Genomic DNA, 25,487 nt, shown 5'->3' with positions numbered 1-25,487 from the left:
TTATAAATAATACAAATGGTCATGTTAATGTTAATACTATTTAAGTAACTCTATCAATGTATAACCAAACAAGCAATACTAAAAATAAAGAAAAAAATATTAAAGCCTCACTAATTCAGAATGCACAAGCATGATTGGTCAGAAGCCTGAGTTATAGATTAATCTTTAAGGTAAAGGTAGTTTTATCATTTTTAAGAACATCATAGAGACTAAAATTAATTAAGGAAATGCTGCCTCACAGATTGTAGTGGGAAAGTATCTTAATGAATGGGTAAATATTATTCCTAATTATCTCCTTTGAGGGGAAAATTTTCTATCATTCCTTTTTTATTATTCTACTTCCTCTATATATTCTTTTATATTTTAATTTATTAATTTTAATTGACAAGAAAATGGTATACATTTATTGTGTACAATATGTTACTTTGGTATAAATACATTTTGTGAAATCAAGGTATCTGACAAATGGACTATCTCACATATTTAAACATTTTTTGGGTGAGAACACTTAAAGTCTATTCTCTTAGCAACTTTTAAATATACAATATATTGTTATTAAATGTAGTCACCATGAGGTAAAATAGATCTCTTGAACTTTTTCCTCCTAACTGAAATTCTGTGTTTGCTTTGTTGTGGTTTTGGTTCCAGGGATTGAACCCTGGGGTGCTTAACCACTGAGCCACATCTCCAGCCCTTTTTATTTTTTATTTTTTATTTTGAGAAAGGGTCTTGCTAAGTTGCTAAGGGCCTCTTACTAAATTGCAGAGACTGGCCTTGAACTTGCAATCCTCCTTCCTACCTCAGCCTCCTGAGTTTCTGGGATTATAGGAGTGCACCATCACAACTAGTTTTATCAAACCCTTTGAATGATACTTGTGATGATACTTTAATGTTCTTGTGACAATGCTTAAAGAAACCTCATTTTCAAACTTAGATATAATTTTTCAATACATGCAGTCTGTTCACTGTCTCTAGCACGTTCAGTTCAGGATCAGAGTTCTAAGGTGTAATTCCTCTTCAGGGAATGCCCTACCCAAGATACTCACATGCCTCATTCTCTTGATTGATTCCAGTGCCTATAGAAATGTCACCTCATTGGAGAAGACTTCCTAATCTGAAATGTTTTAGCACACACCTTCATCACTCACTTTTCCCTTATAAAATTATTTATAATTTCTTTTATATATTATTTTTTATATATTATTTTTTATATATTATTTATAATTTTTATATATTATTTTTATATATTATTTATAATTTTTTTCCTTATAAAATTATTTATAATTTCTAAATATATATTCTACTGGAATTTAAGCTCTATGAGGATATGAGTGTTGTTTTTGTTTACCTGGGATAATGTCTGTGCTTAGAAGCATGCAGAGCACATAAAGGCATAATATGGAATGAATGAATGATCTTACTTTGTAAGAACTCTCAGTGAATAACCAGTTGTCAGTTCACTGTTACCATGGAGAAAAGACAGGCATGTTACATTGTGCCCTGGTAGTCTAATCAGAACTTGACCTGTGGGTGCCCTGCGATCTTTGCTGTACTCCAGTCCTGTGTGTTACCACCACCTCAATAAAGATGGGTGTTACTGTTCCCATGCGGTATCCATCAGAAGGGCATAAGCTGTTTATGCTTCTGTTATTTTATCCCTTTGTTCTCAACTGCACTATCATACAAAATTGTGTAAGTGCATCAGATTTTATTGAATTTTTGAAGTTAATTAAAAAAGGAAAGGAAAGTATAGGTAGGAAAATATTTCTGTCCATGAAATGTTTCTTTACCTATAGTCCAGGAGAAAAGTATTTAAGTGAAGCACTTACCAGAATGTCTCCCATTCTGTCTGTGCGCTTCTTTACATGACACTATGCTTGTCTCTCTGGCAAAATAGCCACAGAGCAGCTCCACCATATTTTTGGCTTAATCTCTACCCTGAGAAGTTGGTTCTCTTTCAGGATTCATCTCCCTTTCTCCATTAGTACATTTCAAAATGTGTGAGTGTGGATTTACACTGGAGGTTTTCAGTAGGATTCTCCATGGTTGTTCTTGAAAATTAAGCTCCTCAAATGCCCACAGCAGACACAGGCACACCATGTCCTTACAGTCTGTCCAAATGCTAATTCTCCAAATTCTCTACTGAGTGGTTATGTCAACCTCTTTCTCTTTCTTTCTCTCTCCCTCCTCCTTCTCTCTGTCTCCTTCATGCATTTCTAAAGACAATAATCTTTTTTCCTAATAATACATGGTATAATCTAAATCTTTAACAAGGAAAGTAAGTATCACAAGATTATCAAGGCTGCTGGCCTCTTTCACAGTAGTTAGTTCATTGTGATAAGGAACTTCATTAGTTCCTTTTCTTGAGACACTGATTTTTTTTATTATTATTATTAACACTTTAAACCTATTGATTCATTGTCTTCTGGTTTGCATAGTTTCAAATGAAAAGTCTATGTCAACTTTAATTTTTTTTTTTTTTTTTTTTTTTTTTTTTTTTTTTTTTTTTGCGGTGCTGGGGCTCAAACCCAGGGCCTTGTGCATTCAAGGCAAGTACTCTACCAACTAAGCTATAGCCCTACCCCTAATTTTGTTGCTTTTTGTGCCTTTTTCTCTGGCTGCTTTAAAATTTTTTTTTCTCTCTTGTCTTCAGCAATGTGATTATGATTTGCCTTAGCATTGTTTTCTTTACATTTCTTCTGCTTGGGGTTTCCCAGGCTTCTTGGGTCAGTAAGTTGTAGTTTTCAAAAGTTTGAAAATATTTCAGCCATTATTTCTTAAAATATTATTCCTTCCTTCCTTTAATCACCTCTAATTACATGTATGTTAGACACTTTATATTATTTTGTAAGTCACTGATGTCCTGTTCATTTCTTCTTTTACAGTCCTTTTATTCCAGGTACTTTATTTTAGATATTTTCCATTATTATGTCAAGTTCCATGCCATTTTATTTTGCAGTATCTTATCTTCTGTTACTCCCTTCCAGTTTATTTTTCCTTTTAGGATATTGTATTTTTTTTTGCTTAAAGTTTGATTTGGATTTTTTTATATCTTCCATTTTTCTCCTCATTGTGTATTGTCTTCCTTTTTTGAATATATGGAGCATGCTTAAATGCTTCCAATATTTACCATTGTTTCTTTTCGAAATTAAACTTTATTTATTTATTAATTTGGGGTGTTTTTTGTTTGTTTGTTTGTTTTTGGTACCAGGAATTGAACCAGGGACACTTAGCCACTAAGCCACATTCCCAACCTTTTTTATATTTTATTTTGAGACAGGGTGTTACTGAGTTGATTAGGGCCTCACTAAGTTGCTGAGACTGGCTTTGAACTTCTGATCCTCCTGCCTAAGCTTTCTGAGCTGCTGGATTACAAACATGTACCACCGTGCCTGCCTCATTGTTTCTTTTAAATGATTTTTCTTTTGCTTAGGTCATATGTTCTTATTTCCCTTAGGCAAATTTTTTTTCTTATTAATTGATATATTAAACTTATATATATTTATGGAGTACCTTGTAATTTATAGAGTACCTTGTGATGTTTTGGTACATATATATGTTGTGTAATGTTCAAATCAGGATAAAACACTCTCCCCAAACACTTATTATTTATTTATGGTAAATCTATTCAAAATCCTTTCTTCTAATTTTTTAAAGAGTATGCAGTATATTATCATTATTTATAGTCATCCTACCATGCAATAGAACACCAAAACTAGTACCCATTAATCAACCATTTCCCTTCTCTCCATCTCCCCTTCCCTCCCCAGCCTCTGGTAACCACCATTCTACTCTCAACTTCAATAAGATAAACGTTTAGTTTGAATGAGATCATAACAGACATGTCTTTCTATGAGGAGCCTGTTTTACTTCACATAATGACCTCAAGTTCCATCCATATTGTATGAAATGATATGACTTTATCCTTTTTATATGGTTGCCTAGCATTCTGTGTGTTTATCAACCACTTTCTCTTTATCACTTCATCGGTTGATGGACACTTTCTCTTTATCACTTCATTGCTTATTTCCACTTCTTGGCTGTTTTGAATACTGCTGCAATAAATATGCATGTGCAAATGAGTCTTTGACAGACTGATGTTTTTCCTTTGGATATATAGTCAATAGTGGCATTGTTGGATCATATGGTAGTTCTATTTTTAATTTTTAAAGAAACTTCTGTACTGTTTTCACAATGGTTTTTCATTCCCACCAATGGTGTGGTATTCAAAGTTTCCCTTTTGCTCATGACCTCCCAAGCACCTATTTGTTGTCATTTTGACAATAGCCATTCTTACTGGAGCAAGGTTATATTTCATTGTGTTTTGATTTGCATTCCCCTGATGATGAGCGATTGAACACTTTTTCATATACCTGTTGGCCACTTCCTTAGAAAAAAATGTCTATTTTAATCTATTGCCTATTTTTGAATTCAATTATTTGTGGCTTTTTTTTTCTTTTTTTCTGTTGCTTTGAGTTCCTTGTCTATTTTGGTTGATAAGACTTTGTACAATGCGTTTTCCCATATTTTCTGCCGTTCTGTATTTTGTCTCTTCCCTCTGATAATTGTTTCCTTTGTCGGGCTGAAGCTTTCTCATTTGATAAAATCCATTTATCTCTTTTGGCTAGCTTCCTATGTTTTAAGGTCTTATAAAAACAAACAACAGGAGCTGGGGTTGTGGCTCAGTGGTAGAACACTTGCCTAGCAAGTGTGAGGCCTGTCACTCTATCATGAATAGGAGTAGACGCTCTAACTTGTTAGAAGTTTGACAAAAACTTAGGTGTGAAAGATTTGATTTTTAGCACCACATAAAAATAATAAAATAAACATATGTATGCATCTACAATTAAAAAAATTTAAAACAACAAAACTTCTTGCCCACTCCAATTTCCAGAAGCATTTCCCTTATGTTCTCTTCTAGTAGTTTCGTATCTTATATTTATGTCCTCAAACAATTTTGAGTTGATATTTATATATGGTGAGATATAGGAGTCTGGCTTGAGTCTTCTGCATGTGAATATCCATTTTTTATAGTGCTAGTTATTGAAAAGACTGTCCTTTCTTCAGTACATGTTTATAGCATCTTTGCCAAAGATCAGCTGGCTGTAGATACGTGGGTTTACTTCTAGAAACCCTGGGTTTTTTAAAATAGATATAATATAGGAAGTTTAATTTTCATGAATGCTGGATTTTATTTTAGTTTAGTTTTAGACTTTATTATGGCATGTAGTTGCTTAGAAAAACAAGTTTTCAAAGCTTAATTTTAAGCTTTAAGTTATATCCAGAGTGGCACTTAACATAGGATAATATAATCCCATTACTAACTAAGGCAATACCCTTTTAGGATTCCACCCAGTGGTCTGTGGGCTGCAATATCTCTCTTCTGTCTGTTGGGGGGAAAAAATCCATGCTTTGTATAAGCTCTAGACCTTATTTAGCTTATTGAACTTTGACTGTATTTTCACCGTCATCTCCTGCCTCAGTAGTTTCTTCTAACACATGCTGAGATCAGTACTGTGCCAAATACTCAAGGAGACCTCTGTCCAAATGTCCAAAGTGTTATTATTCGCTCTCTATGAAACTCCTTCCTCTATATTCTTCCCTACAAATTTAATCTCTTTAGATTGCCTGAATCTTGATCTCTGTCTCTGGTAATTTAACAATACCCTCAGGCCTGCATGGGTTTTCCCATGCTCATCCTGTGGCCTGAAAACTACCATAAGCTGCAAATGGGGGCAGCCAAAGGGGCTCACCTCATTTCTTTCTGTTCTCTTAGGGAACTTTATCATGAATTTTGCCTAGTTTTTGAGTTATGTAAAGTAGAAGGCAACACTGACTTCTGTCACTCTATCATGAATAGGAGTAGAAGCTCTAACTTGTTAGAAGTTTGACAAAAACTTAGGTGTGAAACATTTTGTGCCTTCACACAAATTAGCAAGATTGCTTTTTCTTGGAGTCCCTGCCTAATTTGATCTGAATCAGCATGTGTTTTTTCATAGACACTGATACAGTTATGGAATAAATTATCTTCAACGTTCGCAAGTAAGGAGGATTAAATTTGCATCATAAGTATTCCTGAAAACTTGATATGTTGTCCAAGTTGGTTATAATAACACCTGCAGTACTCTAGATTTCATTTGAAATAAAATATCACCAAGATGTTTCAACAACCTCACTGGAGAAACAATCTAATTATCTGACATGAATATCAGATCATTCCTATTAATTAATTAATTAATTCATCCATTCATTCATTTCATTAACAAATATTGAAGATTCAAAGATGAATAAGAATAAGGTGAATAAATCATGGTTTCTGCTTTTCATGGAAACTATACTCTATAAGAGGAAACAAATGCTAATGACTAAACTACAGTAGGATACAGTAAGATTTTTGGATAAGGACATCAGTTGAGGGATGTGTAAAGTGACATAGAAACACAGAGAAGGGTGGAAAGGATGTATTCTTTATGGAAGACACTACTGCCTATCATCTGTTCATGTATTTACTTAACACTATGTTAAGGCCCAACAATGCAATTACTCTAGAGGAGAGATGGCTCTTCAGTAATCACAGTGTAGTGCAGTAGAAGCTTTGGCTGAGAGGAAACAGAGAGGAAGTAGATGATCAGGGAATCCTTCTAGAGGAGACTGAACCTAACACAGAAAAAGGCTCACAGCAGAGAGCATCCTGTTCTGGGAATTCAGGTAATACAGTGTGACAAGAGCATGGATATCAAGTGGCAGCTCGGCAGGAAAGATGATTGCAGAGATAGGTAAGCAGGTGGATCATCAAGAACTGGCTGTGTTCTTCTATGGTGTTTAGCTGGAAATAGGAAACGTTGAAAGTGTATGTGTGTGTGTGCGTGTATGTGTGTTAAATGAGGAAACAGTGATGATTTGTGTTTTAGAAACTTTATTCCAGTGATAGAGTGAAGGATGAGTAGAAGGAAAAGAAAGAGACCAATAGGAAGGTAAACTGATTCAACAATCCAGGATATAAATGATTGAGGAACCACGCTGAGGGAGCAATGGAAGAACTGGAGATGAGAGGTTCAGGGGAGGTCCTATGGAATTGTTTAGGAGATCAACAAAAGGACATGTCTACTTAGATATGGAGGGTGACGGAGAGGACAGGGTTATGGTGACTTCCAGTTTTTAGGCCTAGTGGACTAAGTGTACCCAGTAAGGGCTCTTACTCCCCAAAGGGCTTTTCTACCCATGAAATACAAGTAAAAGTAACAGGTTCCATTCATATTTTTCTTGGTTTTCGAATTTGTTTTTGTGTCTTATAGACAGTAAACTAATACAGTAGTATATGTACATAACTTAAAATAAGTGAACAACAACATTTTGTAGGGTATGCTTAAATACTTTCTACCAGGATTATGTAATCCAAAACCTTGGAGACTCTTGAAACAAGGAAGAGTGTATTTGGAGTTTCTCGAGACCTTGAGGTGCTTGTAGGATGTTTGAGCAGTAATTTCTAAATGTAGGCAGGACTTTCCAATGGAGCTTTCTCTCCCCCGCATCACAGGAATGCTCTAAATATATCCATCATGGTAGCCTGCAGCCAGACAGGGCTATTAAGCACTTAAAATATGGCCAGTGCAACTGAGAAACTGAATTTTTCATTCTGTTTAATTTAATGTATTTAAATTTAAATAGCCTCATGTAACTAATGGCTATAATATTAAAAAGCGCAGACCTAAAACTTATGGGAGAGACCTGGGGCTTTCATTTATTGAGTGCTTCCATTGGCAAAGCATTTTTATATACATCTAAAATAACTTGATCACACTAGTTGCTCTAATTAGTATGTGGTGTTAAAAAATAGTAAGTTCTTAGTTTACCCTTTTGTTAGTGAAAGATAAAAAGCACATTTGCTCTCCCATATATATACTTTCTCCATACTCTGATAATAGGTATTTTTGTATCTTTCACAACAAAATAACAATTTTATATTTTTCTTTCAGGTGGTTTGCTCTGTTAGAGATTCAAATATGTATTATTTTAATACTTTATAAATATGACTGTACTCTTCTGGACCCATTACCAAAACAGGTAAATGTATTCAGAATCTTGACTATAATTACAGCTTTCAGATTTAATGTAAGCTCTAGTCCTTGGTTTTAAATTCTAGAGATGAACCGACTGATTCCCTCACTTTGGCCTGATCTAAACATGTGCCTTAGGTGGAACCAGACTGAGAACACACTGGGTCCTTTTAATTGAAGATCTAATCAATGCCAGGACCTAATAGTGTTTCTACTACTTCCAATGTTAGGGGCTCCTCAATAGATTTACCAACTTTTACCCTTTTCTCTAGGTTAAGTAAACATGGCCTCAAATTTGACCCCTTTTCCCTAGAAAGGAATGTGGTTTTTTCTGGTACAAAAGTGAATCATCTATTTTGGATGCAAGTCATAGCCCTTGGTCCATGTGGAAAGCAATAGCTTGGAAAAAAGTCAGCTCCCTATAAAACTAAAGAGCAGAAATAAAAAGGTTGTGACTTTACACCTACCTCTGACCATTGAGTGTTCCAGTCATTTAACTCCTCTGTGCACCTGTTCTTCTCGACCTGTGGTTCCCAAATTGGCAGGAGCTTCAGAATCACATGAAGGGCTTACAAAATAGACTGCTTCCCCATCCCTTGAGCTCCTGATTAGTAGTTCTGGGGACAGAGTCCCTATTATTTGCATTTCTGATAGGTTCCAGGTGCTATTGCTGTTCCTGGTCTGAGTACCACACTTTGAAGATTCCTTCATAAGGAATAAAGGCAAGTTCAACTTAATTCCAAATGTTTGGAAGTCATTTTAAAAACTCTGGATAAAAGGTGCTGTCTAATCAATGCCAGGACCTAATAGTGTTTCTACTACTTCCAATGTTAGGGGCTTAAACAGAAATTAAGCAGCACAAGTTCATGGCTAGCCATATAACATTTTGTGCTTTCATTTACTCTTCATATAATAAGGCTAATATACCAAGGATAACTAAAACTCTTGATATTTCAGTAGAAATTATGTGGGTGTATAAGTGACATAAAATATATTTCAAGCATGCACATTTCAGCATTTTCCTTAGACTTCTTTTGCACTTGTATTTTAAGTTCAAGTAACTACTAGTGATGAAGAGCTCTCAAAATTTACACTGAAAGGCAACTCTAAACCACCTCTCACAAAGTCCTCAGCTACCTGCTGTATTGTTCAAAATGAAGATCAGAGCCAGGTTAGATTTCACAATTTTTTCCCAGGACTGACAAGATCCAGCTATTTTTCTGCCAGCAAGAGGAAATAGGAATGCTTCACTGAGATTACATTTGTCAAAACCAGAGAGATCAATAATTTGTATAGGGGCTGGGGATGTGGCTCAAGCGGTAGCACGCTCGCCTGGCATGCGTGCGGCCCGGGTTCGATCCTCAGCACCACATACCAACAAAGATGTTGTGTCCGCCGAGAACTAAAAAATAAATATTAAAAAAAAATTCTCTCTCTCTCTCTCTCTCTCTTCTCTCACTCTCTCTTAAAAAAATAATAATAATTTGTATCATCTACTTAGGCAAAATTTTCTCCTAGTACTTTCTTTCTACATAAGAATTCCATTAGCTACACTTTCCTAGACAAGTTTTTGTACATCTTATTTATATTCTGATGACACTAAGAACATTATTGAACAAATGTTATCTCAGTTTGAAATAAGTACAAGTTGAGGTGGATTTTTATAATCTCAAAGAGCAGTTCATTTCACAATCCTTATTCTAGGAAGAGAAAGATCAATAATTGGAATTGCTTTAATAAATTGTAAAACCAGGTGATCAACAAATGCAGGATATGACCTTCAAACTGCCAACCAAGAAGAAGGAGGAAGTGAGCTACCAGGAGTATCTGAACACTCTGTGGTCAGGTGCAGGGAGATCAGTGGACTTGGAAACCTGCTTCCCCACAGGAGTCTACCTGCCCTAGTAGCAAAAATCAAACTGTAGATTCCCCAGTTTTAATTTTTTAAACATCTCAATTTTTTATGTATTGAGGTTCTAGGGATCCAATCAAGGGCTTCACGGGGTTCTAAGCAAATGCTCTACCCCTGAGCTACATCTCCAGCCCCCCAGTGTTTTATTTTATCTCAGAGGTTTGTGAGAGATTATTTTAGTTTCAATTCCTTCCCAATATGAACCAAACAATGAGGAAACACTATGAAGTAGAATCTGTGATTGGCGGCAGGTTCCTGATCCTGGAAGTGGGGGCTGTTCCATTTTGAACATTTTGCTACTATAGTGGATTTTTACTGGTTTGACTGTTTTTGTTCCATTTTATCTTTTGGGGGGTCACAGATTCTAAAAATATTTTCATAACACTTATGGAACCCCTTCTAGAAAAGTACATATTTCTTTATACAAAATTGTGGGTACAATTTCAGTGAGCTTGTGGAACCCTGCTCCTCATTCTATCAACTCTCCTGAGAATCCCTTTGCTAAGGAGCCCATTCTGTGCCCTACCTCCTCTTTCCCAGCTCCCCATTACCACTCCCTAAACTCTCAAAGTCTATAGAACATGTTGCTTTTCATTTTAATCCCTTAAGTACCAAAAATCTTTTTGGTATTCTTAATACGATTACCTCCGTTCACCCCCACACATATTCATACTTTGTTCAGAACTGGGGGGAAAAAAAAAGTCACAATATTTGGAACCCACAAAGGTCCTTTTGGAACATCATGGTTGTAAGTACACTGTAATCATGGTTTATACCAACTCTGGAAGCTTTTTAAATACATAGAGCTCTCAGCTAACAATTGTAAATGAGGTGGTATATCTTTTGAGTCAGAAACTTAGAAGGAGCCTTATTGATATCCTCTTTAGCCAGGGAAATTGAAGGGAAAATAGCAAGCAGGCCCATGGACTTGGATGTATGAATTTGAAGAGATTGTTATCAGAATAAGGTATTTTCTTTTCCTGCTTCTTTAATGAAGGCTAAAGTTGATGCTTGAGGAGAAACTCTCCAATGCAAACAGTTCCCAGCCTTCAGAACTGAAGTTCAGGTCCTTTTAAAGAAAATTGCAATTGAATAAACTTTAAGTCACTAGCTTATGTCTCTTTTCTATTTCTTCTGTATTTTTGTTTTTAGAGTTATCTCCATTTGGTGGGTGTCCCCCAGCCAGACGATCAATGCCGAATAGAATATAAACAAAGAATATGACATCTGCGGGGGCTCAAGAGGGCCAGAGCCTTCTGGAAGAGAGATGCCCCTGACTCCTGGCAGTATCCCTGACACTAACCTGGCAGCACCTCCTTCACTTTGTTTGGGGATTTAGTTCAAGAAAATATCCAATGGTACATGTTTGATATCTTCAAAACTAGGAATTTGACATCATTTCCTGTGAATATGATGTATAGCAAGTTTTTTTGCTTTAAATATTTATTAGTATATTATAGTTATTCACAATATTAGGGTTAATTTTGACATAATCATACAAACATGGAATATTATTTGCTCCAGTTCAATCCCCAGTACTCCCCTTTCCCTGCCACCCTCTCTCCGCCTATTGCCTTTCCTCTACTCTACTGGCGTTTCTTCTATTTAGTCTCAGTTTATTTTAAATCAGTGCCTTATAGGTATACATAAAGCTGAAATGCACTGTGGTTTATTCATATATGTATTTAGAATAGTTAGGTCAGTTTCATTCCACTGTTCCTCCCTTTTCCCATCATTTCCTGCTTTCCTCATGAAAATAGAAGAAAGGTCAGTGGAAAATGTTGAAATAATTAGAAAAAGCATTTTGAAGAGTTGGAATTTAGTTTCTTATGCAACTGTATTATAACTTCAAATAGAAACAAAGTCATTCGAATGGAAATCTTAGCACATAAATTTCACTTTGAAGGCAGCACACAAATTTCTATTTTAAAAAAACTAAAAATCTTAGATACTAAGCAATTTAATGATTTCTAAAATTTTTCTACTTTTTATATGATTCTTAGCTAGCAATTGGAATTCTTAGGCTCTATTAATGTAATTCTTTATTATAAATGGATCTAATGCTAAAATCATGAAGTGATAGTTTTCTAAGAGCAGTGAGAAGAGGGATCATGTCTTACACTCAACTTTGTACTCTGCTATGCCTAGGACAGCATCTTCTCTACAGGAAATATTTAATAAATGCATTTTGATTGATGTATTGATTTGTGTTTTAATAAAGATGGAAGCACTCACTTTACTCAAGGTGTTTACAATTATAGTTCACAGAGATGACATTTTTGCTATGAGTGGAAATTCAAATATAATGGTATGTCAAGGCCAGAAATGTAGAAGGAGATTTATTCATGGTATCCTCTTCAGCCAGAGGAAATGAAGGGTATACAGAGCATTTTCATTCAACTGCATTTGAACCTATTACTCAGTAGTTTCAAGTGTGAAATATTTGCCATGAAATCCAGAAAAGAAGCCCTATCATGTTCAGGGGAAACATAATAAGAGAGTAAAAAGTGATGTCATGATGTATCCTCCATTATTCAAAGAAAATGTTGTTTGCCTCCTTTATTTCACAGTAAGCTTTGAAGTGCACATTGTCCTCTAGGTCTATTTGCTTGCCTGTGCTAGAATCATCTCAGGGGGTTGATAATTATTGCTTAGTCATTTATTTCCTACCAATAAACACATGATTCCCCAGGAGAAAATTAAGTACTTTGAGGGCATTAACTCTCCCAGACTAATGTCATGATTTTGAAGCCTAGCTACCAACTCACAGCTTTGCTTAGCAGTCTCAAGGTCTGGAGTTGGAAGGGGCTGAAGAAAGCAGGTTAGAGTCCTCAGCAGCTCTGAGAGTTGCAGACTGCAACCTAGCAAGTTCTACTTAGTATGACAACTGTTCTGAGGGAAGGTGTGTCCTCCCCACAGCAAGGCCCACAAAGAAATGCTGTTTTTTCAGAAATACCTACTTCAGCTAAATTGCAGTGGTTCAGTGCGAGTGTTTATCTGCATATTCTTGCTGGGTAAGGAAGAATGTTAGCTGACCCATCTACACATTTTAAAACGAATGCTGACACACATCTGTTGACCTTTGGAATCATGAAGAGTTAAGACCACTGCACTTGGAGGTGTCATATGTCTTTTCATTCCCTAGCCTGAAGTTTTATGTGACATATTAATAATTTCTGACTTGGGTTTTAGATAATATCTTATATATACATGTATACATAATATATAATAATAATTTATTATTTATATATTTTGTATATGCACCATATATAATAATTTATTATGTAGAATATTAATTTATTAATACATCCTCATGTGTTAACTGGGATTTTCTGAAATCAGAGCCTGAGACAAAGATTTGTGTGCAGAATTTATTTGGGAGGTGCTCCCAGGCAGCAGAAGTGAGTGATCCAGTCAAAGAGTTGTGTAATTAAGGTATATTGTAGCATATATAATACCTCCTAGCTTTGTCCACCTGAAGTATAATAGGTAGGAGGGGCTCTTGACTGGCTCCTGTTCCCCACTGATTAATGATTGACTACCCCTGGGGATGTTAATCCTGCAGTGCATCTATGTATGTGTGTGGAAGGCAGGTGGTGGGTGGGTGAGAGCCTCTCTAGCAGGACTCTGCTTTTTTTTTTCTTCGTTTTTGCATTGAGCACCCCATCTTTTTAGCTTTCAAATTGGGGGTTAACTTGCCCTGTGACAGAGCACATGATCTTTGGAAGTTGCGACAGAACTGTACTGGTCCAGGATTGCATTGGACCTGATAATTAAGTATGTTAGATCCACTCGGAGGCCACAGGTGCCTGACAGGGTTGGACTGAAAGCAGCAGTAAATGGCAGTTACTACAAAAGGTATGAACTCTGGCTTTAGGAAATTTGCAGGGACTTTATTGATCCTCTTGCTTTATTTTCTTGTGCACTTAAGTAAATCTTTTAAAAACTGACAAATGAAAAGCTGTTTAAAAAACTGTTTAAAAACTGACAAATGAATAATCAATGAAAACTGTAAGATCCTGTCTGGGTGTGCATTACATGTATGTGATTTGTCATCAAAATACATGAAAAGGCTCTGACTTACAGAAAACAAAACAAAACATAACTTAAAGATTTGAATCAAGTCATTAATTACAATACATACATTTTTAAATGTAAGTTTACTAAGTAAGTTTATCTCTTGGATATAAAAGGCTGTGAAACCACGGGCCTAGAAGCAGAAATGAGCAATAAGAGTGGATTCCTTGATGCATATCAGCCATGAGAGTGAAAAGAGAGAAAAAGGGAAACATGTTTGACATTTTGATCTTTGCTTTTCAGCTTATTTGCCTCTGTGATATTTTTGATACCTGCTTGATTTGTCAATGACCTGACACTGTGGGTCAGCTGCTGGGCCCTTCTGAGACCTTGCATGTGTCTTGTTTTGATCTTGACTTTGGTTTGAGCCTCTCAGGTCTGGGGAGGTGGCCATGGTAAGACCTAGGTACATGTATGTTTCTGTGGCACCTGGGCTTCCAGCCACAGGGTGAGTCCAGGCCCAGCAGGGTCCCCTCTGTCTTCTCTGGCCCAATTCAGCCTCTGTGCCATGCTTGAAAGACTCAGATCCTCCAGATGAGCCCATACTCTGTCCTGGGCTCAGAATCTAGAGTGTGAACTAAGGACCCAGCTAGTCTTGCTCTTTGTAGCTATCCTGGGTGCCATGTAGGTGCTAGGGACCCAGGACAACTGGGGTGGAGGTATTGATGAAGGACCTGTGGCTGGGCCTCTCAGAAACCTTGGTTAGGTCAAGACTGCCTGGTACAGTTTTAGCTTGGTGCTGCTATTTCAAAAGAAAAAAAATATATAAAGATGGCTATCTTTGTTTTTAATAAGCAATTCAAACATAATTATAAAAAAAGAATAAATTAAGTAAATATAAACAGCATAAATGTTTATAAATTAACTCTTCATGTTTCAAAGAAAAAATATTTTTTGAAACTTGAAACCTTAAGATGAAATTTAGTAAGAGGCAACTCACTAGATGTCTGGGTCATTTCTGAATAAGTTAAAATACTAAAAATGTTAATTACTAAGCATAAGGTTATGTATTTTAGCATCTTGGTTTTATATGGCTTAGAGTAGCTAGATATTTGGGGGGTCTGTTAATTTAAAAACATGTTTCTTAAAATTATAAAAAATGCTGAACAGTTCAAAATTTCTTACTATTTATGTTTTCACTAGAAATTAAGATAGTTCTAAGAATTAAAATTCTAATTAGTTTATAGTAATTAAAGCTAAAGATAATAAGGGAAACAAGGAAACTAAGATGTTTTTGGTGAGGAAAGGTATAAGGAAAACACGAGCGTGTGTTTGTTTTGTCTAATTGGAGGTGGTCCCAGAATGAAGGAAGGAAGGATTCTATACATCTCCAGTGGTTGTGATACATAACTTGAAAGATTGATCCCTATGATTGATCCAAATCAAATTATCTGTGATGACTTAGTAAACAAACCCAGTGGGCCATAATTGGGCCTGGAGTACAAATGAGAGAATTGAAGTTTGGAGAGACCAAGGGACTTACCAAGGTCACACTGCTTGTGGCAGAAGCAAGGACTCTGAGGACAGACCCAGGAACTCTGGCTGTGAACTTGCCCTCATGCTATTAAACTGCATTCTTCTTAAACAGGAATACATCACCTACAAGAGACAGCAACTTGACCCTGCGGTTGTCATAATTTACACTGTGGTTCTCTCCTCACTCTTGCAGGAGAAGTGATCAATCTGTTGAGTAGCCTATATTACAGAAGGGAGAGGGCAAGGAGCCCTGCAGTCTGCCCTATTTCCTCCCCCAGTTTTATTCCCTAGGACCTTCCCCCACCACCTTGTGGGACCTGTGCTACAGACTGTGGGAGGGGCCCTTCACCACTTGAAAAGAAAAACACCTTGGGAAAATGAATCTTCTGAGTGTGGGCATATATGTGTCAATATATGAACAAATTTTATATGTTCAGATGATATGTGATAGCAATGTGTTGATACATTGTTAATTGACAGCAATTGGATATGTGTGTGTGTGTGTGTGTGTGTGTGTGTGTATTTTTTAGTAGTATTCTACCTTGTTCCTTCACAAAAATACCACAATCATGTCCCCCAACAGGCCATTATGAACATTATGAATGTTCTCTTTTGGTGGAGACAGGAACTAGCTAAGTACAGAATAGCCTTAGTTGAAACCTTGTCTTCAGGTAACCTTGCTTTTAGTTATTTTGCAATTCTGGAAAGAATTATAAAGAAGAGACCTAGAAGGAGGATGTGCTTTCTGCTTCACAAAGCATATGAACTCTCCTCTGATTTTGATGTTGCTGTTGTTGGAGATAAACATGCACAGAACCATAGAACATGGTCAGAGAACCAGCCTAACATCCTTTACTGCTTAAGAAGTTAAAACCTGAACAGAGAAACGTTATGTTTGGAGCTCTGGTGGGATATTCAGTGACTGGTGAAGACAAAACCCTACATGAGACTGTGTAAGTGAATGATTCTTGCAGGACAGAAAACTATGGAACACATGAGCAACATTCCAACTTCTATTGGCAGCAAAACTTTTCATTCTACAACACATTAATTTACAGATCCCCTAATGAAAGCAAACTGGTAACATCCATCCAGTGGTCCTCACGTTCCTCATTTAGGTGACTGTACATTATTGTTTGCAGAAGCCATTTCACACTTGCAAGGTCCTGGGTGTGGGAAAAGCACATTTTGAAAACACTGGACCTCTGAATGTCAGCCACTTTCCCACATTTTCCAGGACCTTGACAGCTATGCAGGACTGTGTGACTGGTATGGGCAAATGGGTTGTAAGTAGAGGTGGAGGGTGTCAATTTCAGGTGGAAACGTGTAAGTAAATGGCCTCACCCCTACTTCCCTGATGCTGTGATGAGGACTTTGCAGCAACAAGAAGGCAGAACCTCCCTCAGCTGGGGTCCCTGAAAGTCATTGAGGAGGAAAAAGTCCCTTCCCACAACCCACACTGGGCACAGCATAAGTGAGGGGCAGTGATGTTGGCTACCACAGCATTAACCAGCCTGCCTGAACAGTACTGCAACTCAGATTCTGATTCTTATTCTTTATGCCTTCTGTCCTCTTTAATCTAATTCATTTAGAAGAGCAAAGTTTCAGCCTGCTGAATTCCAGATCAAGGGTGTCAATGTGATTGTACTAAATGTTTTGTGGGCGTACTATGCAATGATGTTTCTTAAAGTCATAACACTAAAGTGGAAATTATATGTTGGTTGTTGGACTTCATTTTCTGAACAATTGATTATTAAAGAGAAAAGAATTCCCACCCAAAATAGTTTCTGAATCACACAGATTGCTAGCCCATATAGCAGACAGTCATCAACAACTTTAGTGTGCACCTAAGGAGGCACTGTGCTTATTATACTCAACAGGGAAAAGAACACGGGTTCAAAATAGGAAGTCTAATATCCAATCATCTGGCCGGGCACAGTGGTGCACTCCTGTAATCCCAGCAACTTGGGAAGCTGAGATAGGAGGATCCAAAATTCGAGGCCAGCCTGGGCAACTTAGTGTGATCCTGTCTCAAATAATGAATGAAAAATGCTGGGGAGTGGCTCAGTGGTAGAGACCTCAGTGTCAAAGGGGGAAACATCCAGTCATTTGCTCTCAGAATCCAATTCTATCACTTTCTCAGTGTGAGAGCTTTCACAAGTTGCTCAACTCCCTAAGCCTGGGACTGTGTGGCACTAACAAGACATTCTTATTTGCCTCAACTTGAGCTAGTACTCTACAGAAAATCTAGCACATAGTAAGTATAAAACAAATGTCAAATATTGTTGATGAATGGCTTTACCTACTCTATCTTCAAGTGGAAATTTGTTACTGTTTAATAAAAGTTTTGCTGGCATTAGGTCATTAATCACTGTCTTCAGCAAAAGAACAGGCAGAATTCTTAGCTCTATCACAACATGCTGCAGGATTGCAGTGCTCTTCCTGCATGACAAACAGGAATGTCATTTTAAATGTTTCTCTCTTCATCTAATCACTCTTTGTGAAATAAGTTTGTCCAAAAACAAACAAAATGATTCATTCCTTCCCTTTCAACCTGCTAAGTGGCCACTATGTGTTTTATTAATTTGATTCATAGATTGTGTGAAACAATTTCCATCATGTCTAATGCAATATTCCTTATCTGTTCATTAATACATAAAACTGTGTCAAAAAATAACAGGGCTTATTTTCCTCTACTTTTGAAAGTAAAGAAAATAAACCAAAATAGTGAAAAATTCCACTTAATGCCTAGGCTCTGTGCTATTGGAAATAGGAGGTAGAAAGACAATTGTTGTATACAGGAAAATATCTGTTGTATTCTGGGAAGACTCAAGTTCAAGGTGGCCACATATCTCCATAAGTTAATGTACCAAGCAAATGAGGTCTCTGAGATTCAGTTTCTTTACATATTAAACATTATTTGACAATAAAAATCAATGAAGAAGGGCACAGGGCTATCTCTGTATCTTCCTTTCAAATTTTTCTATGAATCTAAAACTAGTCTAAAAATTAAAATTATACTGAAAAAGAAAAAGAAATGAAATACTGATTAAATCCTGCAACATGGATGAAACTTGAAAACATTATGCTAAGTGAAAGAAGCCAGACACAAGAAACCACATATCCCATGATTCCACTTATACAAAAGAAACAGAAAAGGGAAATTTGCAAGGAGAGAAAGTTGATTAGTGATTTCCTAGGGCTCTGCGAATGGGATGGTGGGTAACAGCTATGCATTGGCTATCTTTGGGGCAATGAGATGTTTTTTTTATTTGTTATTTTGTTTGTCATTATTGTTGTGATACATTACCAAGATCAGTTTAGTTAATATTATCCCTCACCTCACATAGTTTCCTGAGGTTTGGGAATTTTACAGGGAAAGGATTGGTGAAGGTGAGAACAACGCCCCTCTCAGCAAACAACGGTGGTTGCCACGGACCAGGGATTGGGAGAAATGAGGAGATGGCTATCAAAAGGTATAAATTTTCAGGTATATGATGTGTAATATCTGGAGAATCTAATGTACAACATAGGGACTATAGTTAAGAATACTGCATCATTTACTTGAAATTTGCAATAAAATGTTTTAAATTGAGTTTGGTGATATTTGCACAACTCTAGATATACTTAAAGCCATTGCATCTTACATTTTAAACAGGTGAATTGTCTGGCATATCAATTATATTTTAATAAAACTACTAAAAAAGGCTACTGTGGCTGGGTATGGTGATACATGCAAGTCTATCAGCATCTTAGCAAGACCTTGAATACAATAAGAAGGGCTATGGGTGTATCTCAGTGGTAGAGCACTCCACTTTTAATCCACAATCTATCTCTCTCTCTCTCTCTCTCTCTCTCTCTCTCTCTCTCTCTCTCTCACACACACACACACACACACACACACAGACACACACACACAGAGGTATTGTGAAGAATAAAAATGTAGAATTAATAATGCCATATTAGTAACTGTTGTATTCTGCTACCTTTCCTATCCTCTACTATCCCCCCTCCCAAATGTGGATGTGTAACCAATGTGATTCTGCAATCTGTATTTGGGGTAAAAATGGGAGTTCATAACCCACTTGAATCTAATGTATGAAATATGATATGTCAAGAGCTTTGTAATGTTTTGAACAACCAATAAAAAAATTACTTAAGAAAAAAAATGTAGAATTAAAACACAAGGGAGTTTTGCAAAAAATAACCTATTAAATACTCTGTAAAACATCACAATTCCTGACTCTGAGATGCTATTCTTTGGGGCCAGATGCAAATTCACCATGAGTAATTAATTCTGAGGACCCTTATATCTTTCCAAACATCACAATAAAATCAGGAATGTTACCTGGATACTAGAAAGTGCCTCCCTTCACTAGTGCTTCAAGTCTACCCCTGCCACCTTTGCTGTCCACTGCAGTTCAATGACTCCTGGGGTTTCTGGGCCTTGCCCCCATGGCTGGCAACACTGGGGCCCTTCTTCACAGAATCCCTGTTTTCACATCTCCAGCAGACCCTCCAGGACTCAGGTCTCCAGAACTCAGCCATCTCATCCGTCACCAGACTTTCCAGTCTAGAGAGATACTGTCTTTGCCACCCACTTCTCCAAGCTTCACTGTGGTGAATCCCAATGCTCCTTGTTCTCTAAGAGATGGTCTTGATGTGGGTCTCATAAACCTATAGCCCACCTCAGTCATAAGGACAGAAATGGCTTAAACGTGAAATATTTCTGGGAAGTGGTAGGAATAGTTACATCTGACTCTTCTAGTGTAGCAAAGGAAAGAACAAACAGAACTATTGAAGGGCTCTATTAGAGCTTCTGAAAGTTTGCCTACGTGGATGCTGCAATTTCATGAGCCAAAGATGATGGTGATGACTTAATACTGAACAGAGCTTTGTGTTTGGCTTCCTGTAATCACTTTCCATGCTTTTCCTTTTTTCTTTCAGGAATAAATGAGAACCACACTCAATAAGGGATTACTGACTCTGGTTCACTTGCAAGAAATGTAGCAAACTGCATCATAGAACAGGCCTCCTGAGATTGTTGACCAGACTTGATTGAATGCCTTTAGGTAAGAAACCAGGATTCTTGCTTTATAGTTGCCTCTGCTCATGGAAATAAGCAGTAGTGTGGAATTTTTCCATATACTTCCCCATAAGAAGAAACAGAAGTGGAATCTTCACTAAAGAAAAACAGCTTAGGGCAAAGTTTTTCTTCAACAACATTTCAAGTCGCGCTGGTGTTGAGAGCCCCGGATGAAGAAGGGAGGCCCTTTCCTGACTGAGCATGGGATTCAGGGAAAGGGGCTATATGCACAATCCCTGCTACACACTTGAGACACACATCTGCTCTGGCTCCCTCCTCCTTAACTCCAGAAGACCAGACCAGACCAGAGGAGCTCTAAGCCCTCCACGCGTCTCCCATCTTATGATGGCTACACACATGGTTGTGCAGTAAGCACTGCACGGGTAGGTAAGCATGGGAGGCAGAATTTGTGCAGTTATCAAGTCACAGCCATTGAACTTTCTTCATCTTTTGCCAGGAATGGGATGAAGGGTAAGGCAGCTCACAGCAGGGGCCCAAACACTGACTTTAGACTCTGACCTCCCTGTCCTAACTCTGGCTCACCTGTTTTTTAGCCTTGTTTCTACTTGACCTCTCAGTCACATTTCTTAGCTAAAGATACTTACCCCCTCACGCTATGTTGAGAGCAAATCACTCGGTGAACGGTGCTGCCTATGGAGTGCTAATAATGTACTTGGTACAATAATGGTTAAAAACCTTTTGGGACCAACTTCGCATCCCTGCATGCTCCCTGCAAACTGAAGTCAGTATTCAGCACAGCCCTCAGTACAATTGGCCCCAGGAAACTCGTAGGTGCCGTGTTTTGGGAAACTCAGCTGTGTGTTTCTGCAGGAGCTGGAAGCACTGCCACTCTGCCTCTCGTGTCTGGGACATCCTAAATCTCACTTGCCACTTTAGATGAACACACGTCTTATCTGAGATCCAGGTATTTCACATTTGCCTTAGCCAGCTTGCTGTGAACATCTTTAGTTCTTTTCCAACTCAATTTTTAGAGATATCTACTTCCTCCACTTTCACCTGTGGAGGAGCCCCAGTGAATTGCAAAACTGCCTTTTCCATTAAAAAAAATGTTCTTTTAGGGGAGTTCAAGATCAAAACTAAACACAACAGAAATGGTGGTTTAGCCCCAAGTTGCACCTTCAACATTCTTTCCCCGTGCTGTGTTAATTTGTCATTTGCTCAAAGGGGAAACTAAGTGAACAATAAAATAAACACAAGACATTACCCCCATAAGTCAGGATCTGAAATACAAATAGATTCAAGTATAAAAAGATCCATTCAGGTGGACCCCAAAGCCACAATTCAATTTGTAGGACTCTACACATTGTTTACTTTCACTGAGCTCTTAGCAAATGAGCTCAGAATCATTGTGTCATTCAAGATGGCTTTATGGAAAGCCAGAGACAGTATCAGCCACAGTTTTACACACACAAAGGTGGAGGGGGAATAGACAGAGAAACCCTGTCCTCCTTCCTGTTCCTATTAGTGGAGGCTTTGGACTTATGTCCCTTCCAAGAATCCTAATACATACCTGATGCAACCTGGTTCCAACATCAACTCCATTTTTTAAAGAAGAAACGGAGGCACAGAGAGTTTGATGGCTTTGCTAGCTTTAGCTAGCACAGTAGTGGATGAAAAGTCAGGATTTCATTCACACATTTTGCCTCCAATCTCCATGCTCTTTGAATCTGCTTCCTCTTCTATAGCCACTGTCATCACTTTGCCTTCAAGGAAGAAGCCTCAGAGATGTTTCCGAATGTTTCAGATACTTTGTTGAAACCTGTCAGATTCTCACATCACTAAACACTAAGTAGGCAATTGTCTCTTCCAGAGATTCGTCAATTCAAACAGTTTCAAGATGTCCTCAGTATCATGGAGCAGCACTGTTCAGCAGAAGTGGGGCTAGTGCATTTTTAGTTTTCATGTTAAAAATTTGTTTCCCTACATGTTTTCTTACTTGGTATTCACTGCCATTATTGGGAGGAGAAACATACCAGAGACAAGAGATTAGTAATGAAAAGCATTTGCTTTGTTTAGTTTGTTAGTCCTGTTAGCCAGAATTTTTCAGTGATTTCACTCTGAAAATAACTACTGAATTCCAAGAACATGCCACTGTCCCACAGGAATGATCTTCAGAATTGATGAGAGGGAGATGGCAAGGGCAGTTGTGCTACAGAATCTGATATCTTTCCAACAAAACAGCCACCACTAGGCCATAACAGGCATTTGTAGTGCTTGATGGTGTCATTTGGGGGGAGAGTGTCCATTCAACCTTCCACAGATGCTCCCAGGCAATTCATTTCCATGAAATGTTACTCTCACTAGAATACTTCAGTCCACGGCTACCTCCCTTCTCAGCAACCAGCTGTGACTCCTCTAACACATACATGTACACACACACACACACACACACATACACACACCATGTGTTTCTGGGACTTTCTGAAAGATGGACACACATCCTAATCATAGGTAATAAGAATACAGTTAAAAATAGAAAATTACATAAAATAACAGATTATAAACATTGAAAATGTATTGGATGCTGAAATAACTGCTGCTGTCAACATCCAAGAGTGGCTGAAGAATTGTGTCACCCGAGAGTTGTGGGTGTCACACACATACCTTCAGGAACACCCTGTTCCCTTTAAACAAGCTATTACATCTTTCAAGCAGGGGAGGTGAAAGTACAAACTGCAGCCACCTTGCCTTGGGCCCTTTTATACAGCACCACTTTGTTCTCTCTTTGGTCTTCTTTTGCTGAGCAAGGAGCTTTTTCTAATTTTTTGAGACCTCCAAAAATCTTTCCACAAGCTAAGTCAACTTAGCTTGGACACATGGCAGCTTTACGTTTACCAAATTCCTGTGCCATTCAGTGTGGCCATGTAACTGGATTTTGACCAAAGGAATGTTGACAAAAATGATGTGTATAACTTCCAGACCTGGCTGATAGAAAACCTGTACCCCACTCAGCCTCCTCCCCCTATCAGCCAGCAGGATTCAGGGATTCAGTGAATGGCCCTAGGGAATGGTGGAGCCCCAGGCAGAAAAGCTGGGATCCCTGAATGATTGTGTAGAAAAGGGTCACCTCCTCTCAGCACAGCCCACATTGATATAAAAAATAATAAATAATGCACTTTACATTGTGAAGCCTCCAAAGTTCAGGAGTTGTAATGCCAACAGATAACTTATCCTGTACATTTATATAAGAATTGCACAATATAATTTAAATGCTGTGCTGTTTTTTGGATCAGATTGAAATAAGCTTCAGCTTTCACTTCAAAATTATTTCTGTTGCCATGCCATGAAGAAAACTAAACTGCACTTTCTTAGTTTAGAGTGCAAGTACCATAAAATGAAAAACAACATTAATTTAGACCAGATTAGAAATTTGCTCTATTTGATTTACTGGAGCTCATCCATTAATAAATGGAATGTGTTGAAATATCTGTATATATTTTTCAAATTTTTTTATGTTCTATTTATATGGGTCTTCAAGAGTTTTGTCTCAATAGCTTGCTTTGTGATCCCAAGCTCCTCCAGAAAATAAGTTTTATGTTTAATACAGCATGTTTGGCCGTTGCTGAGCATAGATTTGGTGCAAATTAATAATAACACAAGCACTACTTTCAAAAGCCAAAACCAGCATGGGGTTAGAGAAAGGGGCATTGGATTTTCTGCCTTCTCGTTTGAAAAAGCAAGAGGGTTTCATGTGTAAAATTCCACAATAGGTCTCCTTCTCCCTTTCCTCCTCCTCCTCCTTCTCTTTCTTCTTTTCCCCCTTCATTTTGGCTTCTGCTCTAGTAAGGAAGAGAGAGAAAATGCAAACTTGTGGGTAAGGACTCAGAGGTTGATCAACTTCTCTTTAATTCTTGAGCCAGAAAAAGAAGTTCATCTGCACAGTGGAAAATTCTGGTGGGTGTATGAAGATGGCAGATCTAGGAGGAGGCGACTGCAGTGTAAAAGGCTGAAAGCAAACCTGGCTGAAGAAAAGACCCAGGTTCAGTGGAAGATCACACCTACCAACTGATAAGCAAGCAAAGTGCAGATTGCTGCTTAAAGAAAATCTCCATCCCATGCAGGCAGGTGGAAAAGCTAGTGTGGCACTGAGTTACAGGAGGAGCATGGGGCTCACAGGGGTGGGATCTAGGACAGGAAGTTGGGTGCTCTTTGGCATTTGGCATGGCTGGTGGAAGGTACTGATGAAGCAGAGGCTGGACCATCCTTGGACACTAATCTGGCTCTCCCATTTTCCTTCAGATCAAGCTGCTACCTTTTTTTCTCTTTCCCTTGCAACTTCCCTTGGTCATTTCCCCTTCATCTTTTCTCTCCTTCTGCCAGAGCATCTGTTCCCAATCTAAGTGTTGGAGTAAATAGAAGCTTTTTTTGTTTTTCAGGTTTTATGGACAAAGCAAGTCACACAGACTGAGGCAGTGTCACTAAGATGAGCATCAAAGTCCTTCTTTTAGAGAACAGCCATTATCCCACCATGAGCTCTTTCTAATTGGTCCTCTGTGGACAGGATTGGACCTGTAGACTAGGGATAGGGCCAGCTTAGTCCCAGAGGCAGAGACAAAGGAGTATGATGTTGAAGCCAAACACAAGCCCCAGGAATATTTTGAGCTCATGGAGGGGAAGTGGAATGAAAGCTTGTTTGCAAACCTTGGCAGAATACCAAAGTAAGTAAGCAGTAACTGATGAATTTATTTCATGAATGAGCTACAGATTTGATCAAGTTAAAGAGAAAAATGTTATTGGTTCATAATATGCAAGGGGAAATTTGAACATTAGTCTTATGGATTTGGGTGGGAATGACAGTGGATTGTAACAATGAAATCACTGGGGAAAAATGTATTCAGCAAGTACGGAGACCTCCACA

General features: G+C 37.9%; 1 protein-coding gene and 1 long non-coding RNA gene across 4 annotated transcripts in view; both read left to right on the top strand.

The window, feature by feature from the left end:
- The window catches only part of CYP39A1 (cytochrome P450 family 39 subfamily A member 1), a 125,810-nt gene extending 113,613 nt beyond the window's left edge, over positions 1-12,197 (top strand). For 2 of the 3 annotated variants that reach the window (XM_081295608.1, XM_081295610.1), the window contains 2 exons: positions 7,977-8,064; positions 11,122-12,197. In XM_081295608.1, coding sequence (XP_081151734.1) covers positions 7,977-8,064; positions 11,122-11,193 — 160 coding nt within the window. In that variant the 3' untranslated portion in view covers positions 11,194-12,197. Of the gene's footprint in view, positions 1-7,976; positions 8,065-8,711; positions 8,780-11,121 lie in introns of all 3 variants that reach the window. The other variant, XM_081295609.1, reaches the window with a different exon arrangement.
- A 12,971-nt stretch (positions 12,198-25,168) lies between these two features.
- LOC308650197 overlaps positions 25,169-25,487 on the top strand; it is a 2,455-nt gene continuing 2,136 nt past the window's right edge. The window contains exon 1 of the long non-coding RNA XR_014022277.1: positions 25,169-25,287. This is a non-coding gene — a long non-coding RNA (uncharacterized lncRNA). The remainder of the gene's footprint in view (positions 25,288-25,487) is intronic.

This window comes from Spermophilus citellus (assembly GCF_964194105.1).
Source record: "Spermophilus citellus genome assembly, chromosome: 5".
In the NCBI taxonomy this organism is placed as follows: Eukaryota; Metazoa; Chordata; class Mammalia; order Rodentia; family Sciuridae; genus Spermophilus; species Spermophilus citellus.
Note: the sequence above shows the minus strand (reverse complement) of the source record. Positions and strands in the feature narration are given on the sequence as shown.